At 43.0% G+C, this 20019-nt stretch overlaps 1 protein-coding gene across 1 annotated transcript in view; it reads left to right on the top strand.

Moving 5' to 3' along the window:
* The first annotated feature begins 418 nt into the window (after positions 1 to 418).
* LOC126213380 (uncharacterized) overlaps positions 419 to 20019 on the top strand; it is an 84084-nt gene continuing 64483 nt past the window's right edge. The window contains exons 1-2 of the mRNA XM_049941086.1: positions 419 to 594; positions 8209 to 8482. Coding sequence (XP_049797043.1) covers positions 429 to 594; positions 8209 to 8482 — 440 coding nt within the window. The 5' untranslated portion in view covers positions 419 to 428. The remainder of the gene's footprint in view (positions 595 to 8208; positions 8483 to 20019) is intronic.

Raw genomic sequence — 20019 nt, 5'->3', positions numbered from 1 at the left:
GGATGACGTAACACTTTTCCTTATTTATAATCAACTGGCACTTTACGTACCACATCGATACCGTTTAAAAACCATTTTGCAATGGGTTTTGATCTTCTTATGACTTTACTAGATCGTAAAAGACTGCATCATCGGTAAGCAATGGCTGTTCAGATTGACTCCTAAATCGTTTTTATAGATTAGGAACAGCAGGACGCCTACAACACTTCCGTGCGGAAGCCTAGATATCACTTTTATTTTACTCGACGACTTTTGTGAGTTGCTACTAAGCAAACGGGACTACGGCTGTGATCCGGATGCGAGAAGCCACGCTTCCTGTGGTTTGGCCGTCCTGCGGCAGACTTCCGCTGCGCTTGTCCTCATATCGAGCGCGCGCTCCCTGCTGACGCGCAGTGCTTCTGTTTGCTCCCCAGTGTCGACAGCAGACAATGCAGCCGGCGGTCGTCGTCGCCACGCTGGCGGCTCTGTTGGCATCAGACGGGACGGTGCTGGACTGCGTCTGCACCCACCTCCGCCACGTCACTGCCTCTGGCAGCATCTGGGGAGCGAGTGCCGGTGAACGCTACATCTGGTTCCACTACTGTGAATATCCCGGTAAGTGTTTTCTCGTGCAGCACAGATCGGCAAGACGTTATGTACAGTGCAGTTTTCACACACTGGCAGGCGGCTCGGCCTACACATGCTGTTATCAAAGATTATACGTTTCTCCCTGTCAGTTTATTAGGGGTAAACTGCATTTCGTTCACAACATTTTCGGTCAATGAACTTTGTAACATCCCATTCCGAGTGACAAGATGTAAGATTTCGAAAGACGGTAAATTAACCATCTATATTTCCTAATTGAGTCCAAAACGTTTTCCATATGTGTGAGAATACACGGAAGTAAGATGTTGCCAAATATAATGAGTTCATTTTGTAAAACCAAAACACTTTCGTGCAGAGATTTCTTACGTGCCTGATCATTATCGCACTCTTTACGTATTTTCTGTAGTTATGTATTCTACAAATAATTATGGAGATTGACATTACAATAATAAACAATTCAGAATCAATATAGCGATGTCAAACGGCTCTTAACTATTTAAAGTACAGGGATACATCGACAAGAAAGAGAATGAAATACAAACTGAGCACAAAATTTCCATAATTGCGCAAACACAGTGAAGAGTGGAAAGTTCCGAGTGATAAGGGAAAATGGCGGACGGCATTCTGCGCGTCGGAAATTAAGTCGCCTGCGTCGGCTGATGCCTAAAGTGATTGGGACGGATTTCGCTGCCCTCGCCGCAATGTACATCTTACCTTTCCGAATAATTTAATTTTCTAAATTAAGTAAAATATTTATGTAGCTCTAAAATTACATTACAATGAGCCTGAGAAAGTTCGTGGGACTGAATCACCTGTAGACGCACGCAGAAAGTCCATCCTCCTTTTCTTTTTCGTGAAGGATCAATGACTCTGTCGTTGAAATGTGGAGACCTGTGAATTTGCTCCTTTTCAATGGAAAGCATGTCAAGAGCAGACAGCCTATCTTCATCTATGGTACTTCTAAGAAACTGTTTGATGTGCGACAGAGTGCGGAAACACCTCTCTGCCTCACACGTCCTCACGGGATAACAGCCGCTAATTTCAGCAGATTCATGACGTCTCCAAAAGGTTCCTCCAGATTATTTTCAACGACAAACTTTATGAGGGCTACTGCGCTTTTCTTTTCTTGAAAATTATTTCCAGAACAAATGGTCTGTAGTTCTGTTTTTAACTCAGCTTTACTTCAAAAATGGAAAGGACTGCGCAACAGCAGAAAGAATTTGTTCAGGACACTTATTTTACAGTGAAGGGAAGAAGTGCTGGTTAAGTAAATTGGAGGCCAACAAGTGGCTGCAGAATTTAAGCCTCTCACTGCTCTGTGATATCATCGAGTTTTAGGCTCAGACCATATGTTTGATTCACAACCGATTGATGGCGTCTTCAGTGTGTTTAACATTCTTGAAGGGCCTCTTTATGCTCGTGAACTGTGAGGACTTTTTTCGATTTAATCCGTCATGGTTGATACATGAAGGATTCTTCGTTTCACAGTTGCATATGGAACAGACTATTTTCGTGCTGAATGACGGAAAGATATTGCTACCTCTGCAGTAGTTCTGAAAACAGTTTTATTTGTTTGTTTTGACTTGTAGCTTGGGCAAGAATTAAGTTCAGTCAGCGTTCACAACAATGCACATAATACACGAAATTATGCTCCTCTCTTACACTTGTTTGGATTTTTGTATGACAGTCACGCATGACGCAGGCTCCATCATAAATTTGAGATTTTACGTTTCCTTTCGTTTCTTGGACAACATCGGCGAGTACATCTTTAATTGAATCAGCCAAGGAGGAAGCACTGATACGCGATTGATTTGAAAATATGCAAAGACTTTCAACTGGGTCCTCAGTAGATAACAGAAAACTAAATACTACAAACAACTGAAATTTAGAACGTACATCAGATGTTTCATCTGCTGTTACAGACACAAAATCTGTCTTAGGTATTTCTGAATTACTTTCGTCCTGACACACACGTAACGTACACTCTAGTAAATTCTTTTGTATACCACTGGATGCACCTAAAAGACAGCAACATTGTTAAACGTGCTCTTTCACATCCGCAGCTAAAGCGGAAGTGAAATTTACCCGCTTTCTGAATATTCTAGGATTGTTACATTCTACTGCTTCATCATGTACACGTAACGCAGGTTCAGACTCACTGCATAAGTTAATACAGCCAGTTATCTTGGAAAGAACATTGCGATTTTCTCTTGTATTGCAGTTCTGCCTTTCTGTATTTTGCCTGAAAGCTAAGGTGTTGCTTAATTTCTGTTTTTCCAACGACTGACAAACCTAAATAAGCTTTCTTATGTCCATTAGATTCCTCAAGCTTCTTAAGCTTCTCCGTTAGATGACTTACAAGGAACCTGTTGAGTGCCAGTTCGCAAGAGCAACCTTTAGTGAGGCTTATTTGAAAGTGAAAATTACGTCAGGAAAAATATTAACTAGTAATGACTCAGCACGTCCACAGAAAACGAGAGTCCAGGAGGTGCGGAGATGAACCTTCTATGGGATGCATTATTACACTTAACAAAATGGACGTTGTCGACATTCAAGAAATGTTCGAAACAAACCATTAACTTGGACCATGAAAACCGAATAAAAATGGCCCGTCTCAATGATAACAAAGGTTAGCACCATCAAGATCAAAAGCGAGCTGCTTGGGAGTTACAAACCGTGTAAAACGTTCAGCTAGGTGTCCACTCTTAAGGAATGCATATAGAAATCACATTGGTGTAACAGGGTGACGGGAACTGATGGAATGTGATGGCGTGCAACCGAATGCGAAACAGCCTGTCGTGGAGCTAATCGTAAAACTGGCTGTCCTTTAAGGAGTTGCTGCAGATAGTGCGGTAATATGTTTAATACGCACAGAAAAGACAAACATCTGGAGGCTGAATTCATTTGGTGGTTCCAGGTGGTATGAACTGCAATGTCTGACACTTTCAAATGGTTCAAACGGCTCTGACCACTATAGAACTTAACTTCTGAGGTCATCAGTCCCCTAGAACTTAGAACTACTTAAACCTAACTAACCTAAGGCCATCACACACATCCATGCCTAAGGCAGGATTCGAACCTGCGAGCGTAGCGGTCGCGCAGCTCCAGACTGTAGCGCCTAGAACCGCTCGGCCACTTCAGCCGGCTCTGACACTTTCCAGAAGCGATAGTTTGTTCTTTAGGAGTATGATTCTCATACTCAGACTAGGAATCAAACAAAAGCAACTCATTCAGACGAGCTATTGGCCAAAAGCAGTGTTCATACCATAGCTGTAGTTCTCTCACACCCGATCTCCCGCTCTTGCTGTGATATAAATATTCCCTATTGCCCTTGCCAAAATCACACACACGAGAAAGAATCAAAGGGCGCAGAGCAATAAATAGCGTTCCGGCCAATTTACCATCCGGTTAATCAGTCGGCATAACTGTATACGAATGCGTCAAGGAACTGATATCAGATGATCTTGATAGATCTCTCTTGGTACCTATAATTTCCAGGGTCCCTTTTATGTACGTTTCCTCTTCAAGTGCCGATTGGCTGCAGTTGAAAACAAATTCCTTACTGAACAATGGGATAAGTTTGTTTACCTCCTCTACAAATTTTTGGGCCGATTCCGTAGTTTGCTGTGCATCGACAAGTTGACGCTTTGTTTGAAATTTTATTATCTCACGTCTTCCACTTCTGTAGCACTGTTTGATGTTATGGAAGCACCCACTGCTCCTCTTGATATCACTATAATGTACGTCGCGCGCAATTTTATGTAAACGTAGTGGGTCACTAGCATCTACATCCCGTAATTTGCATCGAGCATCCTTGAAATGTGCAAACATCAGTTTCTGTGATAAGTGCGCCTTGTCCTGCAATGAATGTCCGCAGTTTTTCTTACGCATTAACGCTCATATTTCTGCGGACTTGTTCAAAATATGTTCGTAATTGTTGTTTTGTTGTGCTGTGTGTCACTTTCCAAGTACGCAATTACGTTTAGCATCCGCTCATTGGACAACGATTGTCCTTCAGTACGTTTCACTGGAGACGGGAATTGCGGCTCCCTGTCCGACAACGACGATTAACTACACCACACCTGTTTCAGTACCACTTTCTACTGCTATGCACGTGTCGTCATCACTGCACTCCTCTCGTGCATTGTTCGCACGGCACCAAGCATTCCACTGACTCATCTTGCAGAAAGGCTAATGTTTCATCCGCGACTTCTTTCTCTCCCTGCGAAATTTCTTGGGTTCCTTTCTGACGAAATCTCAACTTTGGCTACTGTTATTGCAGACATAATGGAATGATGGCTTTGTTTATCGTTGCCATTGCTCTGCTTTGTATCACCATCAGTAGCACTGTGGCACTGTCGTGAGTTACTCGTCGACCAATTAGTCCAACTACGCTCTGTAGCCTCGTGCTGTCGACAGCCTTCGATACCTCCAGTCCCGCCCCCGGTTGGCATTAGCAGCCAGTGTTGGGTTAGGAATGTCCGCCTCCGTAGCGTAGGGGTACCGTTACCGCCTACCACGCAGGGGGCCCGGGTTCGATTCCCGGCAGGGGACTGGGTGTTGTGTGTCCATTTTCATCATCATTGACAAGCAAGTCACCGGCGTGGCGTCACCTAAAAGGGACTTGCAACACGGCGGCCGAAAATCCCCGAATGGGGACTCCCAGCCAACAATGCCATACAATCACTTCCACGGTAGGCAATATATAGGGCGTCGAATGCCGTTAGATCTGACATGCCAGTACATTTCCAGGTTGTACCTTTACCCTTAGCTAACAGCAAACACGGAAAACGAAATGAGTTATTGGTAGCAGTGAAGCAGGAAATCGAAATGTTCCTTTTACATACATTTACATTAAAGGAGCTGCAGAATGCCTTTGTTTCACAGTTGCCTTCGAAGCATTAAGGTGTGTCATCTAGAGAAATGTACTACCGAAATTTCATTACTCTACAATAATTTTTTTTTCTTTTTTTTTTCTGCGCTGCGATTTTTGTCCGCCAGTGTATTACTGGCGAGCTATCCCATCGCTCCTCTGTGCTGAAGCAAAGCGCATAAAACTTACTCGTGGAGGTTCAGAGGAGAAGGTGAACCTTAGCAGTCCCCGAGTAATGCTTTCAGACATACGCTTGGTATCTGAACAACTTAAAAGTTTATCAAACGATAAAAACTGAAGATGCAGATAAAACGATCTCATACGGAGGCAGAATCGAAGGGCGATTATTTAGTTACATACATTTGTAATTTGCACAGCCAGCTCTTTTCCGGGGCTTATAGAGTTTCCGGGCCTGTAGAGGTTCCAGGCTGTGGCTGGAGTGTGTTCCCACGGCCGGAGAACGCGAGCGGCCCGAGGCGCCAGTCGTCCAGTGCGGGGGTGGGGGCCGTGGGGAGCCACCCCGCCTGCAGCCGGCCACGCAGGCCGGGGGGTGCGTGGAGGGGGCGCGCCAGCCGGCCGTAGCTCGCTCAGTGATGTAAGGAGCGGTTTCTTTTCGTTACAGAGTTTGTCAGGGAAAGTCCCTCAGTTATTGGCCGTAACTGTGGTACTGTTCCTCCAGCACGGGAAGCTTCAAGTATCGCTACACAGTTGACGGGGACAGGCACCCGCGAGAATATACGAGAAACACCAAGTCGCACAAGAGTACATCATCGCAGGTTATGGAGCGCACCAAGTGAGTCAGTCGGCACTCAGACACGACGAGGCCGAGGTCTCCGTGTTGGGTCAGGAGCGTGGACTTTCTCTGTAGGAGTTAATTACGTTATTGGTATCAGGTGTGTATTACTCGAACGTTCACAGTGGATAATTACAGTAGACGTACCGTAATGGTAGTAGCCGCACGCAGTCCCATCAGAAGCCAGCGTTTGTATGTTTACAGCCCGGTAGCCACACCGACTGCGAGAGACGTCATCAGAATTAGCAGGCTCACTGGACGGGTACGAAACTTTTATAATGCTTGCTGGACAGCCTTCGCGAAGCGGATCTGTCGCGTGTAGCCACGCGGGCTAACCGTCGTTTCCCTACAGAGATATTACGCTTTCTTCTTTCCTTTTGCTTCATTTTGCAGTCTAACTCACTGCGGGTTTTATTTCGCATTTGCTCAAAAAGACTTGAGTCGCCCTCGTCCGTTATTGTTTCATCCTTCGTGAGGGAATGAGCAGGCAGAATACCTTTTGTGTGTCCAGAGACTCTGCCGTAAACTTTCTGGCAGATGAAAACTGATCAGCACTTTCTAGCGCAGAGCCACTCTCTGGCACTCAGTGCCTTCGTTACTGCTTCACTTGCGGCGAGGAACCGTTTGTCAACCGCACTAGCACATCGGTCGACAATTTCAGTTCGATTATTTCTAAGGTGATCTCAATATTTGATGAGTACTTCGCTATTACATTTGTTTTCTCCCTGTTCCGTAATCGCTGAACGTTCCCACACAAGTACAAAGGAACAGAAGTGGATGTACTGCCTCGGAAGTGTACAGAACAAGCAACGGCAGCGCATCTGCTACCTACGTAATGAGATACCCTGGGTAAAAACGGCCACAACTAAGGGTAAAATACTGTTCAGAGGCGTATTCCAGCGATTAGAGCGAGAAAAGAGTGGTATGCCGATTACATCAATGAGAATTCCAGCTTTTCTGGCTGCAGTTGTTGTGACTCTGACGCAATGCTTGGCAGGTAGACTGTGACGAGATAGGCTAAGTGTGTGGCGCTCCAGGAGATGGGAGTACAGAATGCCTGGAGTCACCGTTCACGGCCCAGCCTGGACTGGAGCTCTGGAGTCACCTGGAGAGGCTCCCATCGGCTACGACTACAGCGAGGGGGTGACGCCTGGAGCGGCCTGGAGCCTGCAGTCCAGCTGCCTCTCGGCCAGCCTGGAGTCTCCTGTCCAGCCCCGCACTGCCAGCTCCGACACCAACGTGAAACTGTCTCTGCCCTGGCATTCTGCAAAGATTTATGAGCATCGGCCCGTATGTCTTATCCCCAATCTCGCGAATCAAATCATTTAACCATAAGTGCAGTTTTGACTTGAATAATACTGTCTGCGCGCAGCCAGGTACATCCCATGTATCCTGTGGTAGCCGTGCAGAACACCACGGCTGACATGCGGCCTCGAATTATCTTGTGGAAAGGATGTCGAAAATATCGCAAGCGATCTGTCTCAAAGAGTCATAAATGTAACAGCTGCGATCCATGTAACCAATTACGTATTGTATACCAAGTGCCTCCCCATGAGATGAGCGAGAATGAGAACGAAGAATGCAACGTGCCATCCTCCACCCTGCATGGGTCCTCGATGCACGGATCGTCCATTGCGATGCTGTGATCAGAACGAAGGCTCGTCTGGAATGACGGCACAGTGTTGAGTGTCCAGTGTTGTGGTGTCGGCGCAGCTCTGCCCGCTTCCTCGTCAAGGGGATCCACAGCAGTGGCCGCCGTGCTGACAGCTGACTTGCTGACCGTTTGCTTGCAAAAGTGTGCAGTACACCTCGCGCCGTGTCGAGTATTGTTGGCCGCTGCTTTCTTAGTGTTTCACTTTCAGTGACTGTTAGTACTGGTGTGGATAGCAGTAGTCAATGGAAGCTCGTGTCAGTTGTCAGCGTGCTGACCTCGAGGTGAGTGAGCCGCGTTTTGCAGAATGGTTCCCGGTGGCCGTAGCATTCGGGACCCCAGAGCATCATCCGTCCGCCGCAGACTCACCTGTGGAGCGCCTGTCGGCCCGCATCTGGGACTACGGACTGCCGCCGCCGCCGCCGCCGCCCGCAGGTGGTGGGCGGCAGGGAGGGGGAGGGGGGTGCGCCGGCGCCCTGGCCGAGCTCCGCCGCCTCGCGTGGGAGGAAGCCTGGCAGCTCGTCGAGGAGCTCGACTGCCGGATCGCCGGCGACTGCATCGACTCCTGCTCTGTGCCGAGGTACGCACGCCACTCGACGCCGTATCTACTTAACTGTACAACTAATCCTGTTCCCCTTCCCTTAAATTTATTCTCAATGCTCTCACCTACATTTCATATTTTCCGAGGCTAAACCTCTGGCAATAAGTACTCATTAGTGAGACTCAAGGAGGCAGCTCGCCAATACCTTTTGCCTCCGCCTCTTCTGTTGACACTTTCCACCGATTAGTCAATGTGCCTTGAGGCATATGTCTCTCTTCGTTCGCTGTCTCCACATATCGCTACAGGAGACAGTAAATGGTCTGATGAAGATAGTCAAACATTGAAAGCGCTGACCAGCAATAAAACATTTTGCGATCGAGATTGATTGCCTTACTAAAATTGAATTTATATCCGTATTTCCCAAACGTATTATCAAAAATTAATAAAACTACTGTGTCACTTGAGACGACAACAGCTATAACTTGATCTCGTAGTTAGTTGCAAACAAGTTCAAAAATGAACAATAAACACTAACAGTGGCTAAATTAATTATTTTTTAGAAAGAAGTAATTATAGATTGGCAACTCCATGGCGTGTTGTGTGCACCACGACCAAATAGTGGATAGAATTGGAAGGAAAATCAGCATTGGCCGTATTTTGTTGTTTTATTGTCAGCATAATCGATTTTCGGTCACTTAATGACCATCCTCAGTGCTGGAAGCTAAAAATTTCCACATAACGATCAGAGAGTATAAAACCGAAAATCACAACTACATCTGCGTATGAACATAACAGTTGGTACAAACATATCTGTAATATACAATTTAAATTGGTAGGCACTGGTATCAAGCTATAACCACAAGCTAGAGCGATCACATAAACTGAGGCCGCTGTTTACATGCATCTGTACAGCAGACCTCGGTTTCACAGGGCTTGGAACGCCCTCTATGTGACATGTGTCACGTGAAGAATTAATATTGCTGGTTTTGGAAGATATTAACACAAAATACTTCTTGTGCATTTGTGACTCATGAAGTAATTCAAATTTAAAATGTAAGTAAAAAACATAGCAGACGAAGGTGGAAAGAAACATCTAAAATACACTGGCGTATTGTTTTTTTTAAAAAACCAACTTACAAAACATAAGACAGTTCGATAATAAGTTGTCAGAGTGCAGGACAAGTAAAAGATAAAGAAAAGGAAAAAGAATAATACATGAATAACATGAAATGAGGTATAACACAGTTTTTTAAAAGACATATTACCCACCATCTGGCGAGGGAAGTTACAACTACAACGTTCGTGATTTACGTAAACCTTTACGTTAAGACTAGGGAGCCAAATATATAAAAAAACAACAGTAATAGTACGAAAATGCCATTACGTAATAATTAAAATGCCGTGAAACACAATATTCATTATAAAAAAGTTTTGAAAGTGTACACAAACAATTTTGTTATCGTGAAACATCCTGGCAGATTAAAACTGTGTGCCGGACTGAGACTCGAAATCGGGACCTTTGCCTTTCGCGGGCAAGTGCTCTACCAACTGAGCTACCCAAGCACAACTCACGCCCCGTCCTCACAGCTTTACTTCTGCCAGTACCTCGTCTCCTACCTTCCCAACTGTACAGAAGCTCTCCTGCGAACCTTGCAGAACTAGCACTCCTGTAAGAAAGGATATTGCGGAGACATGGCTTAGCCACAGCCTGAGGAATCTTTCCAGAATGAGATTCTTTCAGGAGTGCTAGTTCTGCAAGGTTCGCAGGAGAGCTTCTGTAAAGTTTGGAAAGTGGGAGACGAGGTACTGGCAGAAGTAAAGCTGTGAGGAGGGGGCGTGAGTCGTGCTTGGTTAGCTCAGTTGGTAGAGCACTTGCCCGCGAAAGGCAAAGGTCCCGAGTTCGAGTCTCGGTCCGGCACACAGTTTCAATCTGCCAGGAAGTTTCATACCAGCGCATACTCCGCTGCAGAGTGAAAATCTCATTCTGGAATTTCGTTATCATATTTAACCGAAATGATGATGTACATCTCGTTTGTCCCTTTGGACAAGCTAACATTATTATAAAAATGGTTATACGCTTCCGCATAAGCACTGGGTCAGAACCCATACATACATGACATCAAACATATACGGTTGCTTAATTTAAAACATTGCACCCACAATTTGGCGTCGGAAGTTAGAAGTACCTATATCGTTCTTGAGTTACGCAAAATTGTACGTTAAAACTGAGATGTCAAATATATAAGAAATAGTAATAGTACGAAAAACGCCACTAAGTATCAATGCAAATGCCATGAAATAATATTCATTACAGCAAAAAAAAATGTTTTTAGGATGCGGATTAACATTTTGTTATATTTAACGAGGCGATGATGTACATATCATTTGTCCCATTTGGAGAAGCTAACATTTTTTATAGTACTGGTTGTACGCTTCCACATCAGCATTGGGTCAGAACCCATACATACATTCACAGGTTGATAAAACAGTAATAAAATTGACAAGCAACCGGTTTTGAATACTAATAAAAATAATTTGATTTTACATAATTAATAGTAGCAGTGGGACCCATATGAAATAAAAGCAGACTTAACATTACCTATAATTCTAATTGTGTTATTGAAATAAATTTAAAATAGAAAGTGTGAACAAGTAGTATACATCATAGATCGAGAATCCATCATGAGTGACAATTGCACAAGACGTATTTTGTATAGTGATAACGGTAATAAAGTTATTTCACATTAACATATTTCAGTAATGGGACGGACGAAAATCTTGCTGACAGATGGAAAGCCGGCCGGAGTGGCCGAGCGGTTCTAGGCGCTACAGTCTGGAGCCGCGCGACCGCTACGGTCGCAGGTTCGAATCCTGCCTCGGGCATGGATGTGTGTGATGTCCTTAGGTTAGTTAGGTCTAAGTAGTTCTAAGTTCTAGGGGACTGATGACCTTAGAAGTTAAGGCCTGTAGTGCTCAGAGCCATTTGAACCATTTTTTTGAACAGATGGAAACTGCGTGTCAGGCTGGGACTCAAACCCAGTCCTCCTCCTTTTGCGGACATTGATCTCACCAACTGAAGTACGGAGACGTGAACAACAATACGGGAATTGGGGATCCGCCTTGATGCAAAACACTTTTGTTGTTTAATTATTTAGTCCCCAAACTAGTTTCAGCGACAAATATCCCCATCATCACTGGGTTTAAATCTAAAACATACAAAAAACAGCATGGTTATAACACGCTGTAAAACCTTATTAGTGTACTGTTTGTTTTTTAAATACTATTTTCTGTGAGCACTTTCATAATATTTATTATACATTACAGCATGGTTTTAAGATTGTTGTCGCTGTTTGCGGCATATTTTCTGTGTTTCTCTGTTGCCGTTTTTTTCGGCATACATCATGTCATCTGCAGCTTCTAGTATGATAAAAAAAATTAGGTTAAATATATATGAATTTTTTTTTTTCAATTTTAATCTGATAATTACACACACACACACACACACACACACACACACACACACATATATATATATATATATATATATATATATATATATATATATATATATATATATATAGTGTTTCATACTAGAATGTCGTGTTCCCAGTTTGGCACAGCTTTGGCACAGGAAACACGAAAGCGGTCGAAGACGTCCGTCTTCAGGTCGGCTCCTGATCGTTGTCAGAAGGATTACGCAAAGGCTTCTATTACTTGGAAAAGAACAACCCGGATATCTTTAAGTAATCAGTATGAAATTTATAATCACCTATGGGACCTTTAACAACGAACAATAAAAAAAATTGCATTTGCAAATGAAATCATTAATAAATGGGGCAGCTATGAGTTGTATAGAAGACAAGGAGCGGCCTTCTGTCTACGACCAGGATGCCGCAGTATTCTCTGCTGTAGTAAAGGCTGTTTTGACACCTATAAAAATAACATTAAATGGAGGTAAAAAAAATAAAGGAAAAAAATAGAATAAGAAATCTGGTAAACACTAAATATATTCAAACAAATCTCACAAGCAAGTTAGGGCTTATTTATAAGCAGTATAACTTACATAAGTACTTTTCTAACTGTATGGTGCGATCAGATTTCAGCCTGTCCTGTGCTAGCTCCTTGGTTCACGTTTTTGTCACAAATTACAGTCATTACTTTTCTCCTTCGTTAAAGACAATTCTTGCACTGTTCAACACCTTCATAACAATAACTTGCCGATTTACAGTTTCGAACATAAATTACTTGAGTTTTATTAATTAATAATGTTGTCTGCACGCTGGAAAGACCGCTCACTTTTATAGCTTAGTCGACCTTCTTTACGTTTTCACATTACAAGCAGAAGTACATTAAAATCTGAAGATCTACAAAAGTTTTTTACTGTCATCTTTTATTTAGGTCGAAGCGTAACGTCAGTTCAGCTTCTGTTAAAATGTTTCTTTGACTGCGCAATCGATGTATTAACGTCCGCGCTAGATGCGCATCTTTACAGTTACGTAAATTATATAAAACAAATGTCTTTCAAAGAATAGGTCTCATATCATAAGTTGATCTTTTAATATACAGATAGGTGAATGCCTTTCCGAGGGTACTCGCAGCTTTCATACTACGGAAATCCCAATAATATTATAAGCTGTGTGGGCGGTTGTCAGTAAACAAATACGAAAACGTGAACTTACGTATGTTATGCAGTGTACACCAAAACTGTATCCACAACACTACTATAATCCCAAGTTGTCACTTAGTTTCTCGTGTACTCATGTTCGCTGGACGACTTGCAGCTGCTTTTATACACAGAAAAACGTAACTTTCTGACTTCGTTCATAATGCAAAACATTACGCCATCTTGCCGTTAGCATGTGTCGCAAGAAATGTAGCGCATGTTGCAAGAAGGCTATCAAAATTGTAACGAAAGTTCTGAATGTCTCTGTGTGTGATGGGCGAGTGGTTCTTTTGCATGTGTGTGCTTTCTGTTATGTGTCCTGGGTCTGTTCTCACAGAGCAGGAAAGGGTGTGCTTTTGCAGAGGGTTGTGTTTTCGTTTATTACGTTTTTCCCTTCGACTATATCCTTTTGTATGTAATAATTTTCTTCTGTTGTTGTTGGTATAAACAGAAATATTTCTGGAAGAGAAAAAAATAACCAAGATAACCAATGATCCAACACAAACATATCAAAGGAACCTAAAGACTCTCTTAAAAAGCATCACACGCACCCCTACACAGAACCAGACAAAAAGAAAGACACAAAAGAATCCTAAAGCTTCTCTCTCTCTTACCCCGGTCAGACCAGTGGTGGACTTCAGAGAGACACTTGTACACATTTCTAGAGAAAACACATATGCACGAACAACAGAAGCCTTAAAAACAGCAGGACACATAATAGAGAAAATTAAGAGCATCAACATCCTCCCAACAGCAAAACTGGGTATCTTCTGACAATACATCCATGTGCACACACATACCCACAGAAGAAACTATGAACATTACATAACAACAGCTAAAATAAAGAAATTCCCAGACATACAAATAAATGAAATCTCATCCATTATTTGGTTAATCACTCAACAAAACTGCTTCACTCTCAACAACAACTTCTATTCGCAAAAAGAGGGGCTAGCCTTGGGCTCCCTCATCAGTGGAACATTTTTCAGCATTTTCTTGGCTCATATAGAGAAAACAATATTCAACATCATTTTAAAACAAGAAGGATACAAAATAATTGACTGGTATCGATACGAGGTTGACATAATTCTCTTATAGATGAAACACAAAACAGACAGATGACCTACGCAGTAACATAGATACAGTACACCCACAAATCCACTTCACAAGGGAAAGAGAAGAAAACAATAAACGGAATTTCTTGGATCTTACAACTGCAAGAAACAAGCACCAGCATTAGTTTTCCATCTTAAGAAAACCCACATCCACAACCACTGTTGTCCATAGCTCTTCCAACCATCTGATACTGTGTAAATACGCCAATTTCGGACACATGCTCCACAGAGTAAACAGAACACGTCTTAAACTGGAAGACAAAACACAGGAACTAAATATAGTCAATCAAATTGCTGTTAAAAATGACTACAAAAAAGACCTCATAAAGAAGCTGAACAGCAAGGTAAAAATGAAACATAAAAATAGTGGACTCCCACTCAAGAGCACAAGGAAAGGATCTGAAAACCCACAGGCAAAACACACAGACAACACAGCAGACCACACCACATCGGGAAACGGAAACAAAGGGTGCACGCTAATACACAGTAATAAAATATCACATAGAATTGGAAACTTCTTGGAAAAGCAAGGGATCCTAATAACACTCAAAACAGACAACACAGTTCAAAAAAAGGCTAAGGCCAGACAAAAGAATCTCAGAAAAATTCAGCAGTCATGGAATGTACCAGCTCACATGTAACTCCTGTCACGTCCAACCCACAGGACAAACAAGCAAAAATTTCCGAACGATGTACACAAGGCACATGACAGTCCTAAAAAGTGACAGCACACATTCCACTTTCGCAGAACAGCTAATGAACAAAAACTATAACTCCATTAATATCGAAAGTGATCTATACATAACAGAGAGCACATACACGCGAAAGAACCACTCCCCGATCACGCATAGAGACATAAATGAAAAACAGATGTCGTCAGAACTTCCACTACAATTTTCATAGCCTTTTTGTAACATGCGATACATCTCTCGCGACGCATGCTAACGGCAAGATGGCGTAATGTTCTGGATTTTGAACGAAGTACGAAAGTTATTTTTTTCTGTGTATAAAAGTAGCTGAAAGTCGTCCAGCGAACATGACTTCACGAGAAACTAAGTAACAACTCAGTATACACCAAAACTGTATCCACAACACTACTACAATCCCAACTGCATAACGCCGGCATACGTAAGTTCATTTTTTTGTATTTGTTTACAAACAGCCGCCCACACAGTTTCAGATGACATGATGTATCCCGAGACAAACGGCAACAGAGAAACACAGAAAATATGCCACAAACAGCGACAACAATCTTAAAACCATGCTGAACTGTATAATAAAAGAGATATTATGATAATACTCACAGAAAACAATATTTATAAAACAAACAGGACACATGTAATCACGTTTTACAGTGTTTTATAACTATGCTAGTTTTTGCATGTTTTAGATTTAAGGAACCCATTGCTGATGGCGATATTTGTCGCTGAAAATATTTTGTGGAATAAATAGAGAAACAAGTAAAGCGTTTTGCATGAAACCGGACCCAAAATTCCCATTTCGATATTTTTTTTTTAATGTGAACACGGAGCAAGTGGAAGAGCTCCAGATAAAATTATTGTATCGAGACATGACTCACGAATTATACTCGCAGGTTCAATTGTGACATTATCTTTTCTCTGGTACCTCATTTTCGAAATGATAAGATGTGGACCATGGCATTTTGGTATGTATGTTCCTGTCATTTCTTCCGAATGATTTGGGCAAATAGTAGAAAGCCTAAGTGACAACAGAGGGAACAGGTATCATTGTTTGACAAACAGTTTACAAGTTTTTCAATGTATTTTAGTGACTTATACTTTTTGAAGTAGACATGAGGCACTCAGGTATCTGAAAGAAATAACACATTGTCAGGAGAAATCTTTTAGCTTGGGTTTGTAGTGCCTAGGTTCGACTCTACCAGACCTCAGTTCCTTCTTTTGTCTTGCATACTGTGAATGCCTGCTACTATTCCCTTCAAACAAGTGCATGTTGTCATCCAAAAATCTCGTAATAAATGAAATGTGCTGTCATGTCAGTACGAGGATGTCGCTCTCTTTAAATGAAAGTGTACTTGATATATGTGAATTACACCACAAAGTGTTTGGGCAGGTCGCTTTTGGCCTAAAACGTCATTCGCTACTTATATGAATTCTTTTGTAATATTATCTCACATGCTGTTATGGTGAATAGCATTCCGTGAAGCACTGGCAGTGTGGACAGTCCTTTAACCGCCGGCCGGTGTGGCCGTGCGGTCCTAGGCGCTAGGTTCGAATCCTGCCTCGGGCATGGGTGTGTGTGATGTCCTTAGGTTAGTTAGGTTTAAGTAGTTATAAGTTCTAGGGGACTGATGACCACAGATGTTAAGTCCCATAGTGCTCAGAGCCATTTGAACCATTCAGTCCTTTAACCAGCAGTGCAGCTTTATGTGGCATCTCGATATATGCCTTTGATGAGAGATTACAATCTAAGTTCAGTCATAAAAACTCGCTGTTTTCTGATAGCACCATCACTGTAAGATTCTAATGCCAGCAACGACTGATTTGTTCATGAATGAATTCACAGAGTGTTATTCTAATCAAGTGCCACCCTATTAGCTATAAACCAAAACTTACTTCTCTCCAGAACATGATTAACTGTGTCATTGAGTTCCTAATTTCATTGCATAACCATAGTGTTAGTGCAATTCCAACACTGTGTTGGTATCAGTCAACAACTCAATATATTTGTATTTTTAGTAATTAACATGTCATCAGAGTTGCAAATAATGTTTTACCGAGCGAGGTGGCGCAGTGGTTAGACACTGGACTCGCATTCGGGAGGACGACGGTTCAATCCCGCGTCCGGTCATCCTGATTTAGGTTTTCCGTGATTTCCCTAAATCACTCTAGGCAAATGCTGGGATGGTTCCTCTGAAAGGGCACGGCCGACTTCCTTCCCCATCCTTCCCTAATCCGATGAGACCGATGACCACGCTGTCTGGTCTCCTTCCCCAAACCAACCAACCAACCAAATAATGTTTTTATTAGTGCCTAGTTTAAACAATTTTGTTCATTGACAAACCAGTAACTGCATTTGTAATGTTTCACTGTACATAATATATTTGGTTTATAACCGACCAACATAAAAAATTTTATTTGACAGTATTGCAATCCTCTTGACACATTCAAAATTCGATATGATTTTCAGTTGATTATGCATAACAATGTGACAGTTCTGTCCATGATCATGAGACAACATCTACCAAGGAAAAAAATTGTACAACAAATTTTCTAAGAGGACTAAGGAGACTAATAAAAGAAATTGTTTACAGGGACAGTTAATAACGAACTGTATTTCTTAGACAGTTCTATTTCTTAAATAACACGGAGAAGGTAATAACTAGCTGTATTTCTTAGCCAGTTGAATTTCTTGGATAGCACAGAGTAGAGGTTTGGTAAACAATGTCAGGAAAGTAAATAATAGTAAAACACCTTTGTCATTTCCAACTCACATTCGCACGATGTTTTCTTTTTATTGAATTTACCAACATCTTTCTTACCTCAACTTCTCCTGCATTGTCCAGTAATGAGAGCTCAATTTTTCAGGAAAGCTAATGAAAAAAGTGAAACCCAACCATATCGATATGACCCTACCCTCTGCTGATGGTGTGCATGTAGGGGGTGTAGAGTGTGAACTGGTTGGTGTTAATAAATGAGTGAACAGTGTAGTGCTAGATTTTTATGTGATGAAGTAACATCATTGCATGATTACATGCATCAAGCAGTACTGTGCGTTAGGAAAAAATGGAACGACGCTGCGATGTTCCAACACTCTGGCCTTGTATTCAGGATGATGCTGGCTGTAAATCCCACCAGATGTCCTGATTATGTTACTTCGTAATTACCCTAAGTTACTTCAAGCAAACGCCCAAATGATTCCTTCTATGACTTCACAGCCGACTGTCTGCCCCATCCTTGCCAAACTAGACTTGTAGGTGTCCAGATGTCTGTACATACGAGTCATGTTTTCAGTTGACAACCTGCAAAGCAACCACATGTCCCGTTTTCTTGAAAGATGGATCCTCGGCTGGATAAAATTGTACTACACCTGCGACATGATCCGGGTTGAGGGAGGTTGAGACTGGCTGAAAGTTTCAGCACGTCTTGACGGGAACCCTCTCCACAGTCGTCACGTGAGCTCTCGAGGCCTGTGGCGGTACAGGCCCGAGAAGCGACGGCTCGGCCAACCTGCGGACAGCACGCCGAGGGTCACTGACAGGCGCGTCCCAGGGGGGCTGTTGGGCTCCTGCTGTACATGTAGGACGTTAATGATGTAGCAGACATAGTCGGCAGTCGCCGCAGATTTTGTGCACATGGTGTAGTGGTCTGTAATAAAGGAGGGGAGGAAAACGTTGCTGGATTCTGCTTGCGACGACAACGTACAGGAGTTCGAGCAATCAGGGCTTGTAAGGGAGCATACAGGGCTGCCTTTAAATGACAGAACAGGAAATTTGGTAAAATAAAGAGAGTATATATCAGTGTAAAGTGTGGAAGCTGCGCACCTAGAGTCGGAAGTTACCAGGTTTATGCCAGTCTATGAGGTCGAACAACTAATGGAAGTGGGCAACGGAAGGGGAGGCGATTCATGTTAACTGATGTTGGTGGCCGGTCACGGAACAGAGAGCCAGACGCTCTGCCTCCCGAGAAAGACGTCTGTTCTGCTCGAGGTCTGGATCACGAGACAGAGAAGCAACTGTGTTCTGCACTGCAGAGTGCTCCAGCGTCCACACACGTGACCTGTATCCCACGCACGCTATTGGCTAAAACCGATGACGTGAATTCATTAACAGTTTCAGTGCAGGGCTCAGGCGCCACTTCTCAGCAGCTTTAACTGCCACGGTCTACATCTACATCTACATTTATACTCCGCAAGCCACCCAATGGTGTGTGGCGGAGGGCACTTTACGTGCCACTGTCATTACCTCCCTTTCCTGTTCCAGTCGCGTATGGTTCGCGGGAACAACGACTGCCGGAAAGCCTCCATGCGTGCTCGAATCTCTCTGATTTTACATTAGTGATCTCCTCGGGAGATAGAAGTAGGGGGAAGCAATATATTCGATACCTCATCCAGAAACGCACCCCCTCGAAAGCTGGACAGCAAGCTACACCGCGATGCAGAGCGCCTCTCTTGCAGAGTCTGCCACTTGAGTTTGCCAAACATCTCCGTAACGCTATCTCGCTTACCAAATAACCCTGTGACGAAACGCGCCGCTCTTCTTTGGATCTTCTGTATCTCCTCTGTCAACCCGACCTGGTATGGATCCCACACTGATGAGCAATACCCAAGTATAGGTCGAACGAGTGTTTTGTAAGCTACCTCCTTTGTTGATGGACTTCATTTTCTAAGGACTCTCCCAATGAATCTCAACCTGGCACCCGCCTTACCAACAATTAATTTTATATGGTCATTCCACTTCAAATCGTTCCGCAAGCATACTCCCAGATATTTTATAGAAGTAACTGCTACCAGTGTTTGTTCCGCTATCATATAATCATACAATAAAGGCTCCTTCTTTCTATGTATTCGCAATACATTACATTTGTCTATGTTAAGGGTCAGTTGCCACTCCCTGCACCAAGTGCCTATCCGTTGCAGATCTTTCTGCATTTCGCTGCAATTTTCTAATGCTGCAACTTCTCTGTATACTACGGCATCATCCGCGAAAAGCCGCATGGAACTTCCGACACTATCTACTAGGTCATTTATATATATTGTGAAAAGCAATGGTCCCATTACACTCCCCTGTGACACGCCAGAGGTTACTTTAACGTCTGTAG

This window comes from Schistocerca nitens, chromosome 11 (genome assembly GCF_023898315.1).
Source record: "Schistocerca nitens isolate TAMUIC-IGC-003100 chromosome 11, iqSchNite1.1, whole genome shotgun sequence".
Lineage (NCBI taxonomy): Eukaryota > Metazoa > Arthropoda > Insecta > Orthoptera > Acrididae > Schistocerca > Schistocerca nitens.
Note: the sequence above shows the minus strand (reverse complement) of the source record. Positions and strands in the feature narration are given on the sequence as shown.